This window comes from Microplitis mediator, chromosome 8 (assembly GCF_029852145.1).
Source record: "Microplitis mediator isolate UGA2020A chromosome 8, iyMicMedi2.1, whole genome shotgun sequence".
Taxonomy (NCBI): domain Eukaryota; kingdom Metazoa; phylum Arthropoda; class Insecta; order Hymenoptera; family Braconidae; genus Microplitis; species Microplitis mediator.
The window spans coordinates 11,079,964-11,097,610 of NC_079976.1; the positions used below are offsets into that span (position 1 = coordinate 11,079,964).

At 25.9% G+C, this 17,647-nt stretch overlaps 2 protein-coding genes across 4 annotated transcripts in view; one reads left to right on the plus strand and one right to left on the minus strand.

Annotated features, from left to right (window-relative positions):
* Nucleotides 1–6,039, plus strand: LOC130673117 (probable ATP-dependent RNA helicase Dbp73D). Its single transcript, XM_057478048.1, has 6 exons — nt 1–254; nt 610–1,202; nt 2,004–2,216; nt 2,334–2,544; nt 4,404–4,847; nt 4,928–6,039. Exons 1-6 carry the CDS (start codon nt 232–234, stop codon nt 5,328–5,330), a joined length of 1,887 nt encoding a protein of 628 aa, XP_057334031.1. The 5' UTR covers nt 1–231; the 3' UTR covers nt 5,331–6,039.
* A 6,694-nt stretch (nt 6,040–12,733) lies between these two features.
* LOC130672897 (lachesin) overlaps nt 12,734–17,647 on the minus strand; it is a 670,825-nt gene continuing 665,911 nt past the window's right edge. For all 3 annotated transcript variants that reach the window (XM_057477672.1, XM_057477670.1, XM_057477671.1), the window contains one exon: nt 12,734–17,267. In XM_057477672.1, the coding sequence (XP_057333655.1) occupies nt 16,894–17,267 (374 nt within the window). In that variant the 3' untranslated portion in view covers nt 12,734–16,893. The remainder of the gene's footprint in view (nt 17,268–17,647) is intronic.

Below are 17,647 nucleotides of genomic sequence, written 5' to 3' on the forward strand. Positions count from 1 at the left end.
ACATAAAACATCCAGAGTGGGAGTAAAAACCGACGACATCCGAAGTCCAATCTCTTGTTGGGATGACAAAATGACAATAGGAAATACGTGCTAACTAATGGTAGTGGGAGGACGACTTTTTCGCCGGGACTACTATACATATTTAAAGGTTATACTTATAAATTCAAGTCCAAAACGTGGGTTTGTTTATATTACAACTGACATATAAAATAAAATATATAGTTAAATAAAATGTCTTTATTTGAAGTCAGGCGGTAAGTCATATTAAATTAATTATTAATCACTTAATAAGTAAAATTTATTTAATCATTTTAGCATAAACAATATTGTAAAAAACATGGATTTTATAAATGTTTAATGATCACCAAATTGAATACAATTTTTAATATTAAGTAAACATTTAAAAATTTTTTTAATTGTTAAATTAAAATTATACTTAATTTAAATTAAATGTTTCCGCATTTATAAAATGATAATAAATCATTACAAAACTTTTTAATTTGAAAAGTCAAAAAAGTTTGATATCCTAAATTGTTCTTAAATTTAAAATTTCACTAGGAATCAATTTTAGTTTTTTATCTTATAAATAATAATGATTTCTTATTTTAGTTATGATGAAGAAAATGAACAAGAAACAAAATCATATGACCATTTATCAGAATTATTTAAATTAATCGAAGAGAGAAAGCAGCAACGTCTCAATATTATTAATAAAAATAATAATAATGAAAATAATGATAATAAAAAAAAGTTACAAAAGAAACGTAAAAGAAAATTAGATATTGAAATTGTTAAGGAAAGTAATGAAATTGAAAATAATAATGTCAATGACAATGATAATAATAATGATAATGTTAATGATAATGAAAATACTGTTGATGAAAGTAAACATAAGCAAGATTTCATGATTCTTGGAGCAAATGCCAGTAAAAAAAAATCTAAAGTGACACGTGTGTTGCCTAAATGGCTGACACATCCAGAAATTATATCAGCTGACTTAAATAATGGTCCTGAGTTGGATGATAATATAAAAGAGTCATTGAATTTGGATGATCAGATGATGAAAACGTTACAGGACAATGGAATTAAAAAATTATTTCCTGTACAGTTGAATGTGATTAAATGGATGCTTAAATGCAATGAATATCGGCGGATGGGCTGGTGGCCACGTGATACATGTGTGTCAGCACCTACTGGAAGTGGTAATTTAATTATTATTGTTATTTTTTTTTAATTAAATAAAGATTTGAACTATAGATAAAAAATTATTTGTCACATCTTTAAGGAATTAAAAATATTTTATGAGATATTTGAATGATAGATTGAAGTCGGTGAGAAAATTCCAAGTATAGTGAGTACTGACATTTATATATTATGATCAAGTCAATAGTTGGTTAATTTTTTATGAATTAATTGTTTAAAAAATGGCCAATTGTTTGTTGAAAATAAATTTATTTAAATATATCAATGTTGGTACTCAAACTATCGAAAATTTGGCCAAAAATTGAACTGTACTTTCCATTTCTTTAATTAATCTAAATTTCAAAGAAAAGTAATTGCAATTAATTATAGAGTGCTCATTATTGTGTTTCTTTAAAGATAAAATATATTTAAAGAAGATTGAAGATAATCTTTGAATAATTGACAAAATTACGCGTAAAATAAGTACTCACAACAATGTAATGTAATGGAGTCGATTATTAATTTTTGATTAATTAATTGTTTGTAAAATGGTCATATTTTACTTCCTATATTCTTAGTCAAATATATCATTAAAAGTATTTTAATCATTCCAACTAGAGAATTCTAAAAAAAAAAAAGTTATAAATTTTATTTAAAAAATTAACATGATGCAATAATTCATTAATGATACATAATTTAATGACTTATTTATTTGTTAATAAAATATATTGATGGGGATACTCAACTAAGAGGAAATTATTTCACAAATTCAACAAACATTAATTTTATATTAAATTTTAACTTCCACATTTTAATTTTAGGTAAAACTTTAGCATACGTCTTACCAATAATTCAACAACTAAAGAACAATTTAATAACTAAAGTACGCTGTCTAATTGTCTTGCCAGTCCAAGAATTAGCAGCCCAAGTTTACAAAGTAATGATCACTTACTGCAAGAATACAAATCTTAGAGTCGCTTTGATTACCGGCGCATCATCTATGGAAATTGAGCAAACGAACCTCATCAAAAAAAGTAACACTATTATTTATAATATTTAAAATTATGTTTCAGGAAAATAACAAAGAAAAAAATTATTTGATATATTTTTTTTTTTATTTATTTATTAATTAAGCATTTTTTTTTTTTTAGCACAAAATGGTGATTTGATAAGTCGTGTAGACATCGTGATATCAACACCAGGACGTTTGATAGATCATATTGAAAAAACAAAAGGATTTACATTAAATTATCTTGAATATTTAGTTATTGATGAAGCTGATCGTTCAACAGATTGGTTAAAATATATTCCACATCCCCATTATAATATTCCTTCGTTAACTATAAAGAATATACAGTCATGGTAAGTGAAAAACATACATGAAAAAAAAAAATTGTGATTGGAAGCATCTAAAGTATCGCTATGTGGTTTTCGTTGAGGCATTGATTAGTATAGTTTCTTGCATCAGCTTGTCTTTGGGATTTTTGTACCAAATGATTCCTTAGTAACTAAAAAATTTTTTTGTCATTACCTTTTTACGGTTCAATATTTTTGCTGTAATAATTTTAGCAATACAGTGTCAAGTTAATTTACATTAATTAGATTTAAAAGTTAAGTATAATAGGTCATTTTTTAAAACCGAGTCAAGTTTATGAAAATTTGATTAGCTATTTTATATTTCGTAATATCCAATTTAATTTTATTTTTACGCTGTAATAAAAAATTAGCTTAAGCTCGCTATTTCAGTGTTAACGTTATCCATGTAAAATAACATTAGTAGTGGTGTTCAAATTTTTCTCGGTGTTAAATCCTATTAAAAAAAAAAGTATTTTTATTTTTGAAATAAGGTAAAAGACCTAGTACCCGATCAAGGAACTAGTACCCGATCACTCCATGTATTTGTATATCTATATTTTGTAAAATTTAGTAAATATAGATATACAAATACATGAGTGATCGGGTACTGGGTCTCTTTACCTTATCAGTAGTTGAATTGTATTTCAAATGCAAAGAAAAATTTTTTATTGTTTCAAAAATTAATGATACGACAGATTTACTAGTTTATGGAGAAACTTAACGAATATCAGCCCACAATGACATGTTAATGTTATTGTATAATATATGGGAAACAGATTTTTATGATTCAAATCTCTTTGCAAAGTAAAGCAGTGAAAAAAGTAAAATTAAATAGTCAATGATTAGTTTATTATCTTTAAATCAGTTATTGACTTATGAAAAACAGAAGAGTTACAATAAAAATTATTATTACATTGTTCTTAAGTATTTAATTTGATAAATGATCAGAAATTTATGAAATTTTTTTCAGTTTCTTAAAGGTGACTTTGCTTATTTTATGGGTAATGAAATTTTTTTTAATCTCGATCAATGAAAATTTCGTTATTTGAACGAAATATTGTTATTATCATTTTTTTTCTGTTTTTTTTTTTTTTTTTTTTTTTAATCTTAAAACACTTATACTTACATTTACATACTCCGATTGGAGTTTCTTTACTCTACATGCACACCTTTTTAACACTCGTTGGATTACACCGATAAGTAATACCACTACACCCGTGTGAATCCATTAGAAAACCCAATTTTTACAGTGTAATGGATTTGCTTATTTTAGATCCTCAAATAATTATATTTTTTTTTTATTTGAAAATTGATTGATCAAATCACATGGAAGCTATTTGTGCTGAATAATTTTGATATAAATCTTATTAAAAATAGTTTTAAATTTTTTAATGCAATTTGTTCAAAATGGTGTCTATGTCAATTGATACTTATTGCTTATCTATGTCCAATTAAGAAACAGTTGTCGGTTAAACTAGAAGAGTGCTCGGCACGATACTAACTAGGTCTAGGTTGGATTCCTAATTTAGACTAATTTTTCTAAATTTATTTATAAACTATTCATTAAATAGGTTCCTTTCTTATCCTGACCCAACTCTCTTGTATTCTAATTTTTTTTTAACAAAGTGTGAAACGCTTTAAACCTTTGTATCCGTTTGAAAAATAAGTTTTTCTGCTGCTAAGCATTATAAAATTTTTTTTTTTTATTTTTAAAAATAATCCGAAAAATTTTCTATACAGTGGGCATTCTAACCTTGACCCCCCTATTTCTTAAAAAAAGTGGGTAGTGTCCGTCTACTGCCGTCTATTGTGTAACTTTGACTCCAGAAATTCTAAGCCAAATAATCAATTTATTTATTTTTTAGTTCGATACCACCAGCGCAAAAATTATTATTCAGTGCAACTTTATCCCAAGATCCGGAAAAATTGAGCCGATTAAATTTATTTCAACCGATATTATTTACTTCCGTTGTCTTGAAGAATCATGACAATGATGAAGACATTGATCTAGATAACGAATGTGGTGAATTTTTGGGTAAATATACAAGTCCCACAGAGTTGACTGAACGCTCTTTTGAATGTTCGTCTGAATACAAACCGATTGCCGCCTGGAAATTGATAACCGACGATGAAAAGAGCAAGAAGACCCTGATTTTTACGAACTCTGGCAATTCTGCCCATCGTCTTGCGCTTTTATTGGGTTTTATGTTGGCTGATAAAAATATTTGCGTTGACGAATTGTCTTCGCAGATGACGCCTAAGCAGCGGGGAGAAGTTCTAGATAAATTTAGTAAAGCGGACTCAGGAGTGTAAGTTTTTTATTAAATTTAAACATATTTTTCCCATGATTTTAAAAATTTTTTATTCTTATATGTTTGTTCCATTACAGACTTGTAAGTTCTGATGCATTAGCACGTGGTGTTGACATACCAAATGTTACAGTAATTTCTTACGATTTACCAAAGAATATAAAAGGTTACATCCATCGATCCGGACGAACTGGACGTGCTGGTAAATTAGGAACAGCTATATCTATATTAACTTGTAATCAAATCCCAGCGTTTAAGCGAATGCTCGCGTCAGCACACAAAGTTGTTCCGACAATTGAAAAGTTTGAGTCACTAGAAACTATTGCCGAAGATATAAATTACATTGATCAATTGAGTAAACTAAAAGAAATCATCAGTAAAGAAGAAATTAAAAATAATAAAGTAACTAAGAGTAATGATAAAAAAAATAAAAAAAAATTTACTAATGATAATACTAAATCTAAACGACAAAGTAAGGAATAAATTTAAGGTTTTTTTTTTTTTATCATGTAAGTGATTAAAATGTTAATAAAAATAAAAAGATCTGTAAATTTTAATATTTGGACGTATATAAGCAATAACGTATCAACTGACACTATTGTTTTTGAGAAAATTGTGTTTAACGATTTAAAATTATCTTTAATAAAATTTATCTCGCAAAATATTTTCCACTTGACGTAAGAAAAACTTCTTTAGTATATTTACAATAACGTACCAACTTGAATTTTTATTATAGTTAATGATTGGTCCTGCAATGTAGTATTTGAACTCAAGTTACTTTAACACAAATTTTTTTGTAAACGTTAAACTAAGGTAAATGCCCCAGTACCCGAAAAAGACCCAATATTGGAACGATTTTATAATCAGTATATTATATTTAAACTCGTACGCGATGAAAATAAATAAAACTTTCTTTATTTACAACCTTAATCTTTTATTTAAAAAAAGAATAAAAAATAGAGTTTGAATAGGTATGTCCAAAATATGAAAAAAAAAAAAAAAAGAAATGTAAATTATAGTAATAGTCTCGGATCCATGACATTTCCATGCCTCTTAATGGTTTTGCTAAAAAGTCAGTAAAAACAGTCAATGGTCTTAAGCTTATAGAAAATGTATAAAATAACTTTTCAATAATTTTTTTTTTATATGAATTTAGAATTACATAAAATTCAAGAAATCATATTCAACAATATTGACGTTCTAATTAGCAAATTGTCTAACTCCATTTCAGAAAATTCTCCATTTATGCGAAAAAAAAGTAATTCAAAAATTTTTGTTTCATCTAAAAATCAATTTCATATCTAGTACATATATAATATTTTTGTCTAGGTTATTCAAATAATATTTTTTCTTACTATTACTATCTAAAAATTACACAGAATCACCTGCTAAAAAATATTAAGTTAGACAATTTGCTAATTAGAACATCGATATGAAAAAAATTGTATTATTATAATAATTATTAGTCGATCTATAGATATTATTATTACTATTACTTAATTCATATGTTTCTTTACTATTCTTGACACTTCAGACACATATGAAGTTAGTAACCGTTCATGTCGGAACAGGATTGAGTACTGTTCTAAACGTTAATGAGAACTACGAGATCTAAGTAACCATTCCTATCACCAAATAGTATGTAAGTGTTCGCATTCTATACAGCAACAAGAGCTGTACTGAGAGGTTTGTATACTCTTTAACTATGAACGACGACTATTTTAACAGTAACCAGTCATCTACAGTCATATACAGATTCATGTACTGTGCAGCACAGCATTGGTTACTGTTTAAAAAGTAATAGTACATGTTAAGCAATGACTTACTCCTGTTCTAATATGAATCAGTCATATTAAAATGTAATTTTCCCTATAATTTTCGTCGATTACTGCGCAGAACAGTAACCAGAACTATCTATTTCTTTCTGCGTATACGTTTACTCGCGCACACTTAACTTGAAAATGAACTAAAAAAAAAAACGACTGTTTTGTATTGATTGATATATTTAAAAATTGCTGTTATTTAATTTTTATTTAAATGTAATTCATATATAAATCAAAAAATGTGAAAATGAATTAAAAATTAAAAAATAAAACATAGAAATAAGTTATTGTCCAAAAACATTATGTATATGTTCCGTTGTAAAATTTTATATTTTTTCGTCAAATGATATTTTTTTTAATTAATCAAAATTCTGTTAATTGAACTTTAAACACAGTTGTTATAAAAAATATTTTTCAACGCGTATGATTACAACGAAAAATCCGACATACTTGTATTGTCAACATTCGTCTTAGGTTCAGTAACACTATCAACGAGAAGTCGTACTTTATCTATTTATCTCGTCCTTGCTTCGATCGTGCGAAAAAGATGTATGTACTCGTTCTTTTTAAGAAAACTTCATAACCTAAGACTTGCGTCGCCATTACAAGCATACCATAAACCCTCGTTGTAATCCTATGTATCGAAAAAAACTATTTTATTAACTAAGGAATCATCTCGTAAGAAAATTTCAAAAAACGATTTTTTGTGAGTTGAAATGTTATTGCTTATATACGTCAATTTGTTCGTTAAATTTATTACAATACTTCAAATAATTAATACTAGATGCATCACTGCACGCGCATTAATAAGATGCCACCATCTTGTAACGAACACAATTTCATGAAACTTTCTTTTTATTAACGAAATATTTTATTTACTAGCTGCGAACACCCGCTTCGCTGGGTTATTTTTTGGTATTGCATTTATTTATGTATTTAATTTTCTAGACTGTCCTAAAAATTTTGAAAACAATCTGATAAGTTTTAAAATGTTTGAATGACGAATATCATTTGGAAATAATTCTTATGAGTCTAGAATATTTTCCGATCGGGTTGTTCGGAATATATTCGTGTAATTTACAACTTTTAAATACACGCTGAAAAAAAAAATGCTAACTAATATCATCTAGCAATTAGGGAATGATTACAATCTGTATGTGATAATCATTATCATGCTTTTATGTTAACTATTCGTATCTTCGATAGCAATAGTTAACGTGAAAGAATGAGAATCATTAAAATGTAGAGATGGGAATAGTTACTTCGTTAAGATGGGAAGTATTGCCACTGTTTTTTTGGCCTGTATATTTTAGAATTTTTCCGAATGTTTTAGAAACTTTGAAAACAATCTTGTGCGTTCCAGACCGATAAAATAATTTTGAACTTATGTAAATATCTACATATATATTCGAATCTTACAGAATTTTATTGAACTCCCAGAATAATCCATAACATCCATGGAAAAATTAGAATTATTTTCATGAGATTTAAACAACTAAGTATAATTTGGAGCTTTCCAAATCCTTCTCGAAATTTTTGGAACAATCCAGTACATTCTAGACTGAATGGAATTATTTTTGAATGATTTAAAACAACTTAATACAATTGGGTTTTTGAAAAAAAAAATTTTTTGTAATAAATAGAAAGATCATATATGAGTTTTATAACAAAACTATTTTTATTTTATTTTTTTTTTTTTTTTACTGTATAATTAAAAAGTTATATCGAATTAAAAATAAATTTTGAATCCAGTACCAAAAACACGCCGGTAGTTTCCGAACAAACCCGAGCGCGTGTGACGTCACAATGTTAGTTTCTACTCATTGTAGCATACAGCTGATACGGTGTTTTGACTTTTAACCGATTATATCTCGTTATTATCGTCAATATATTAAGAAATATATAAAAAATGTCGAACCTTGAAGTTATCGTGCTTGCTTCGTATCATTATGTACGAATACTACAAAAACAACTCCTACAAAAATGTTTTTAAATGTTCCTCAAGATGTTAAGGGCATTCTCAGACAGTGCCCCCCCCCCACTTTTAAAAAATATGCAATGACTATTTTATGATTATTCCCTTCCATCATAGCATTCTTAGCAATAGTAAATATTATATTTCATTGTTTTAAAATATTAATTTTTTTTTTTATACTTTTCCTAAATTTATTTTTAAATGATTTTAAAAATTTAAATATACTCCAGACAAATTAGAATCAATTCTAGAAAAGTTCTCAACATTCATGATAGAAGTATCCCATCACACATTTTTTCCACCCACATCCACCCACCGTAACCAAACTCCTTTACTTGCAAGTGCAGACCAAGGGCTATCTACCACTGCAATCATGAATGGGTGGTTATGAAGAAAAGGCTGGACATACAAACATACACTTTCCTTTTATATATATATATATATATATATATATATATATGTTGATTAATATCATTACAATGGTCAATATTATTTAATCGGTTGTGTTTTACTTGAAAAGTAAACGAAATAAATATTTCAAACAATATTATTTTTATTAACATTGATAATAACATTTTATTGTCATGATTAATAATTACTATGAGTTGTACAATAATTATTATTATTTTTTCAATCATTTACATTTGATTAAATTTAATTATTACCTGCTTTTTATTGATTTATAATTTTTCTTATTATAGTTCATATGTATCATAATTTTTTTTATTCGTTTTGTCTTTTCGTTATTAAGAAATATTCGACGAAGGCAGTAGTTTCCATTTTTTTTTTTTCCCAGTAATATTATTTATTTATAATTTAATTATTTATTAGTTTAAAAATTTTTTATATTATATATAAAAAAGATAATTGTTGACTTCATTATATATATGTGGTAATTATTTGGAAATAATATCAATAACATTTTATTTAAGAAATATGAAAACAAACTTGTCTTTAACTTTTCAAATCTAAAAAAATTATCAAAATTTTCATTTATTATAGCCGTTATATATTTTTCATCAATAGGCCGTAGAGTGAAACAATTTGAACAAAAGATTTTATACTTCGATTTTTTATGGTCAAAAATACAGTGAAATTAATTCCAAATAATTAACATATATTTTATGTATACGCCATGTATGAAATCAGTGGTAATAGATTATAAAATTCTAATTTGTATATTAATATTATCATTTGACTGATTAATAAATCAATCGATTTTTTACATTCATAAATTTCAATGAAATTAATTAAAAGTATTTTTTGAAATATATATAAACTGAAATTATTTAACCAATGTGCATTTTTATATTTATATTTTATACTTATTCGTTGAAATTTTTGGATAAAAATTTTATGGAATCCATAAAATCTTACATTGAATAAAAAATTAACTACAGAAAATTCTCCGTGTTGGTTAAAGTTGTCGATTTCCAGTTTCCTGTTGGAATTTTAATACAAATCAGAGATTAGGGGTGCAACCTGGCTTTTTGTGCTTTGCTGCGAATTCCTTACGTAAAACTGCGCAAGATACTTTCTAGCTAAAATCTTTCAACAGAAACTACGAATGATAGCATATACCCTGTTTAGAAAATCTCATCATAGAATCCAATAGATTCTTATAAATTTCCGTAGATATTTTAAAAGAATGAATGAGTTCTATGAGCAGTGCTATAGTGAAGTATAGGGTCTTATACATACAGCTATAAGAATCTATCGGATTTTATAAGCAGGGTAAGAAAAATAATCTTGCAGCAGTCTTCCCATAAACAAATCGTAGAGAAATGTCTCTCGAAAAGCTCTTACCCGTCTGCTTCTTCATATGATTTATAAACTGACAGCAATGTTTATACAAGATTTTTCGTCAAGATTTTTGTAACTTGCAAATATCATACCCTTAGTAGCATTATTTTAAGCAAGTCATTTGAAGAAAGTACGTTAGCAAGTCTCTTACGGAAGATTTAAACATAACTTGAACAAGATGGATTTTATAAGCATAAGTACTTTTTAGTAAATTCATCACTCTTACTTAAGATTCTTTCTACAAACTTACGGAAATCTGTAGAAACAGTCTGAAGTAACTCTTATTTAAGATATTTACTATAACAATTTTAGGTGATAGTTGTTGCAGAATTGCTTAAAATATTGAGGTTTTTTTTTAGGATTGCTCGTTGCTTAAATCCAGTACCTTAAAAGTTAAAAAGATAGTAGTTTGAACAAAAAAACTTTTCAAAAAAATCGAAAGATACATTCACTTTCAAAAACATGATTTAAAATTTCAAACTCCAAAATCATAATCAAAAACACTGAATATTTTTTTTTTGTATTTTTGTAAAAGAAATCTAAAATCAAAAATTAAAAAAAAAATATTTAATTTGGACCATTATTTAGAAAGTTATGAACAAAAAACATAAAAAGAGTGATTTTTTTGAAAACTTGATATTTTTTTAACATGTATCAAGCAATCTCAAATTTTATAGAAAGCCTCTTTTGAGGGGTCCTAAAAAATATCAAAAAACTGAGGAAATCAAAAATCAAAATTTTTCAAACTGTCCGATTTGGCGTGGAAGGCCCCATATAGACATAATTTTGCTTGACTTGCTCAAGATTTGCACGAGATTTGATCAAGATTGCTACTAGGGTTACTTAAGAAATCGTTTCAATGATATACATATACATATATATATTGCTTTTAGTGAATAAAACGTGTTTAGTAAGTTCTCCACAAAATTTGTAATTTAAATCTTGTAAAAGTGCTGTATAAAGAAGTAGACCACATTTCAATTGTTGTCAAAAGACTTGCGTTAGATTTTAAATAGATAATATATTATACTCAAAAGTATATATATATATATATAATCCCTGATTAAATAAATGATTCAAAACGATTAGAAACGATTCGAAACAATTCAAAACGATTCAATTTTGATACTATATAGATATACATTCATCATTGAGTAAATCGTTTTGTTTAATCGGGGATTAATATGCCAATTTCTTTTATTTATATAATTATAGCATAAAGCCTTTTATTCATAAATATAAATAATTATAGGTTTTAAAGACTTGTTAAATTTCTTTACCTCAAAGTATCATTAATATATCATAAATTTTGAATTCCGTCCATTTTATCATGAAACAAAAAATGGAAAATGAATAAATGTATTTAAGATAAAACAAAATTATAACAAAAATTTATAAATAAAGATATGTATTGATATTAATATTATTTTTTTTGTAAGCGATTCGTTGCATATATTCTTAAATTTAATCAATAAAATTAATCGAAACATATAAAACTAAATTCAATAATTTTTTTTCGTCAAGTTTATAAACTTATTTACATGATTATTATTAATTTATTTACATAATGGTGGTCCTATTCAATATGTCTTGTTGTCGTATATTTATTTATACACAAAAAAATTTTTGTTTTTCATTTCATTAATTTTTCTTAATCATAAATATAAACATATACGTATTCACATACACGGAGAGAATTTAATGATACTATCTACAATACAAAATTTTTAATTTTAACTATCTAAAATTGTAGTAAAATTTTTCAGTGGTTCTAATAATTAGTTTTACTATTGGACATGATAACAGTAACAAATGATGGTGGTAACAATTACTATCAAAGATGGTAATTCTAACTATTAAAAATTATAATTGTTACAACCGAAGATGGTAACTGTTACCATTCAAAGTTGTAAGAATTCTTAACTAAGAATGTGTGTGTGTGTGTGTGTGTGTGTGTGTGTGTGTGAAATTAATCACTTCCGCAGTTAAACAACTTACACATAGACAAGCGTCAGACTATAACGCTAATATCAAAATTTTTTATTAACTTGGATGGTAATCATTATTTAGGCTGATAGTAACTATTACCATTAGGTTATTAAGAATTACAATGTTGATAATAGTAGTAATTACTTAAAATAATAAAAGATAATTTCTGATTATCATAAATAATTGTAAATTTTACCATATAGTTGGTAGATACTACATTTCAGATTGTTTATTTAATAATTTAAATGATATTTTCTATTATAAAATTCAGTTTAAAAATTGTACTATAACTCGATGATAACTTTTACCATAAAATTCTCTCCGTGTAGATAATCATTTTTTTTTCAACTCAATTATAATTATTGATCAATTTAATTGATGATAAACTTACTAACAATTTCATTTTGTTTAATTTTCTTACATCTTAAGTTTTATAGATTGATAAAATTTTATCTTATTTCATTATATAATATGTTATTTATCATTCAATTATATAGACATATATATATATAATTATTGTCTTCACTCCCTTCGAATCTTCTACAAGAAATTAATTTACTCATCGAATTATCGATACATACAATTGGAAACATTAGTTAATTTATTTTAATTAAAGCAAATTAGAATTTCCTCTATGTATCATTACAACTAATTATTTTACCTAGCATTATGTTTATTGTATATTTTATATAACTATACAATATAGTTATTAGTTGATATTGCATCGTGATTATTTACAGCATTTTAAATAAACGTCCAAATATTATTTATAATTTTTTTTGCACACCTCGAACGCTAAGTTTTATTGTCACCAAATTTTAAAACTGAGTTTCGGTCAACTTCAATCATCTCCACTAATTTTATATAGCACTTAATAAATAAAAAAGCACTTATAGCAAAAAGAAACTCCAATGAATAATTCTGACATAGTTATAAGTTTTCTTATTTAGATTGTTGATAAAAAAAAGTTAATTGAAAAAAATGTATTTGAACGTCAGTTGGTCTGCACGTATGTGAACACGATCTCTCTCTAAAAAGTTGATGAATCACTTTGATTTTTTGTTATTAGCTTCAGATTTTAATTCTTAGATACCCTTTCGAATATAATTATTATAAATCATCACGTTCATTAATAAATAAATAATAACCCAAAATTGATGGTTTCAACTAATAACAATTTCACTATTTTTTCTCCACAAATAGATATACAGAGTTTTTAGTACATCTCGATTCCACGCTTCGTAAGCGCTTTTTTTTTCTTTTTTTTGTACTGTTGAGACTTGATCACTTTCAATGTGACACCTGATGGTGCAAACTGAAAGCGACGATTTTTTTCGCGGAAAAAAATTTTTAAATTGAGACAAAAACATGTATCTGAAAATTGAAACGTTTTTCGCGCAACGAAAATGAAAAAAATTTATGTAATTCGACTGCTTGAGGGCGATGTAAAGGGTAGTTCTGGAGGTTGGGGGTGACCTAAAATTTTCGGCTGACATACCAGCATTTATGAGCGAAACATTTCAGAAATTTCGTCATCCAGTAGACTTTTTACTTTCCAATTTTTTTTAACGTAATGAGGTTGGTTTTTTTTTTTTTTACTTTTTCTATTAGATAATAAACTTTTCTTCTCAGTAGGTAAATAAAAATTGCCAGTATCGAACTGTCAAAAAATATTTTATGTTAATTAAACAGATAAAACTTTTTTTTACTACTCAAAATATTACATGAGCGTTTGAGGTGTGCACTTTTGGATTTTCCAAATATGTTTTTCAATTTTTTTCTAAACAATTTTTTTTTATTGCTGTATTAATAATAATTATTATTATCATAAATTATTTATGCAATATAAAAATTCAATATATTGAATGTTGTGTTACATTTTTTTGAAAATTCCATGAGTTTTTTTTTTCTCGGGCAGTGATAATAATTATTTTCGGAAGACCTTTCAACAATATATATATTAGGGATATGCGAATAGTGTTTGAATCGAAATAAATGGAATAATTATAATTTTTCGCATTATTTGTTTCTTTTCAAAGAATTTATAATTTCGAATTTACTGAATTTAAATTTAAATATTCTGTTCAAATTCTGAACATGAAATCTTAACTCACACATAATAAATTGTAAAAAAAAATTTGCAATTATTTACGAATAATTCGAATGTTTCGATAATGTCAATTACGCACACACTATTAGTAAATAAATATATATTAGGCTGTATCGAAAAAATCGAATATTTTTATTTTTAAAAAGTACTCTGAGAATATTGTTCAGGATACCGAAAAAATGACCCTGTTAAAACGGCAGCTCTTAATTTTAATAGTAAGGTATACCTCATTGCGATTTTCTATTGCCCATTTAATTAACATGGGATAACTTTTTTTAATTCCCGCTAAGAAAATTGAAAATTTTCAAAAATTCGGGAAGTTATTGCGGTTTCGGTCCGATTTTCGAAAACCGAATTTCTATCAAATCTTGACGTTTTGAGGTTCTGGGAAGCTATTCTGACTAATTTCACGATAATGTCCGAGTGTATGTATGTATGTATGTAAATACATACGTAAATGCCTGTATCTTTTGAACGGATGAACCGATTTTGATCGTTAAGGTGTCATTCGACGCAGCTAGTTAATATCTAGAAGATATTTTTTGCAAAAATGTGATAAAATTTTTGCAAAAATGTTTTTTTTTTGGATAACTTCTAATGTGCTCGATGGATTGATTCCAAAATCAACTGGGCTCTAAAATGTTATAAGCCACGTCAAATGCTTCTTGAGCTCGGAGACAGCGGGGAGTTTTGGGGCTGGCCCGCAGGGTCAACCGATAGACCGATTGTTTTTAATGTTTGGAATTTTATCACTCATTAGCGAATTAATGTATCGAAATATCAATGGATATTTTTGTCAGAAATTGAACGCTTTACAAAAAAGGTCTCTTATTATTGTTTGATGAATTTAATTTTTCAAAAGTTATTCAATGTCAAAGTTTGATTCACAGTAAATTTTATTACTATTCGACTTTTTCGACGAAACTATCAAAATTAGGACAAACTATTAGGATCTTTTTCGTAGATCATTTTATTTCCTGCAAATTACTTCTATTGAAGTTTTCGAAATTTTCGAAAGTTCTTTAGGTACTTGCATTTAAATGTCTGTTCCAAAAAGTCGTATTCTTGCCGATTTTAAGTACTTACTTTTAAATGCAAGTAACTCAAGATCTTTCAAAAATTTCGGAAACTGAGAAAGATAATTTGCAGGAAATAAAATGATCTACAAAAAAGGTCCTATAACATTTTGCGATAAGTTTGATAGTTTCACCGAAAAAGTTGAATAGTAGTAAAAATTTATTATAAATTAAACTTTGACCTTGAATAACTTTTGAAAAATTAAATTTATCGAAAAATAATAAGTGACCTTTTTTGTAGAGCGTTCAATTTCTGACAAAACTATCTATTGATTTTTTTGATACTTTGATTCACTAATGAGTGATAAAATTCCAAACATTAAAAAAAAAATTATCCCATGTTAATCAAATGGGAAATAGAAAATCGTGATGAGACACCTTAATATTAAAATTAAAAGCTGTCGTTTCAACAGGGTCATTTTTTCGATATCCTGCACAATATATAATATATATTTATATATATAATAGAGTGGCTGTAAATGAATTTATAATTTTTTTACTCTCTCGTCCTCTTCCAAAAGTAAGCATATGATAAAAAAACGACTTTTTTATTTTTCTCAAACTTTTTTCTATTACCGCAAATGATATTACTTATAAAATAAATGATCTCCTGAAAATTTTTGCCTCAAAATATGAATTTGTTGAGCTCGCCCGAGAATATCTCTCGCTCAAAAAAATTTTAATAATTTATTTTTTCTCTTATTTTTCCGTTTATTCATTTAATAAAATATATGATATATTTAGATTATACATGGATACATAATTTTAAATCTGTAAACATCGAATATTTAAACAAAAAATAATAAATAAATCATTTATCTCTAGTTTGACTAAAGTCCATAAATAATATCAATTTAACATACAGAGTCTGTGATGTCAAATTTATAAATAATATTCAATATTAGTATCATATTACCCGCATACTCATATATATATATATATATATATATATTTATATATGTTTCAGTATTGGACTATGCAACCCTTTAATTATCATGAATATTATAGCAATTACAAAGTTCCGCATCAATAATTGTTGTCCAATTAATTATTTAATTACCATTACTATTAATTATTATTTTGTATAATAATAATAATAATAATATATCTTATTTATTTACATAACAAACTATTTGTGATTATTAAAATTTAAATATCAATATACAAATAAATAAATATTTGATTATTTATATAATAGTTATTATTATCGTTATTGTAATTTATATTTATTAATAATAAATAATAAAATAAGCTAGTATTAGTAAAGTATTTAATGAACTACAAAGACTAAAAAAAGGAATAATAAAGTAATAGATATACAAGAGGATAATTTTTGCGTATGACTAACAAGTATCACCCAGGGAGGTGACAGTGATGGTGAAATTAATGGTCTTTCTGTACGATGTACTTGAGTACTACCTCCCATTATCTGCGTTGTACCATACTCGTCGTTATTATTATTATTGTTATGATTATTATTGTTGTTATTATTCTTATTACTGCTTAAATTATTATTGTCCCAGTCGTCGTGACTGTTATTAGGGCGACGATTTAATTTTTGTTTACTGTTGATTTTTTTACGTACTTTTGCATCGGTATTGCGTGAAATAGGACCTGGTGTTGTTTCTGTTGCTAATTCTAATTCTGTAATAGGATAAGAAAAATTTATGGTAAATTTTTTAAATAAATATTGAAGAATTATTGTTTTTTATTTTATAAATGTGATAATTTAACTTAATTAAATAGAATATCGAGCCGAATTTTATAAGAGTTATGAAACATTTTTTTGATAATGGGGAATTTTATAAGCGATATTAAAAGGTTTGTTATTATGGGTAATTCAATAAAAATATATGGTTATTATGAAATTTATTGGAAATTTGAAAAATAAATATGTATGTTCAATTTTTTTTTTCAATGTAATAACTCAACTGACCAAAATAAAATGCTATGGGGAATTTTATTCGAGCTACAAAAAACTTTTAAAATTATAGGAATTTGAAAAAAAATTCATGGGACATTTA

Excerpts from the sequence above, each read along its gene's own strand:
- LOC130673117 (XM_057478048.1), top strand. The coding sequence starts at position 232 with ATGTCTTTATTTGAAGTCAGGCG. Across the intron at positions 255-609 it reads TCTTTATTTGAAGTCAGGCG|TTATGATGAAGAAAATGAAC; the intron begins GTAAGTCATATT and ends TTCTTATTTTAG. Across the intron at positions 2,217-2,333 it reads AACGAACCTCATCAAAAAAA|CACAAAATGGTGATTTGATA; the intron begins GTAACACTATTA and ends TTTTTTTTTTAG.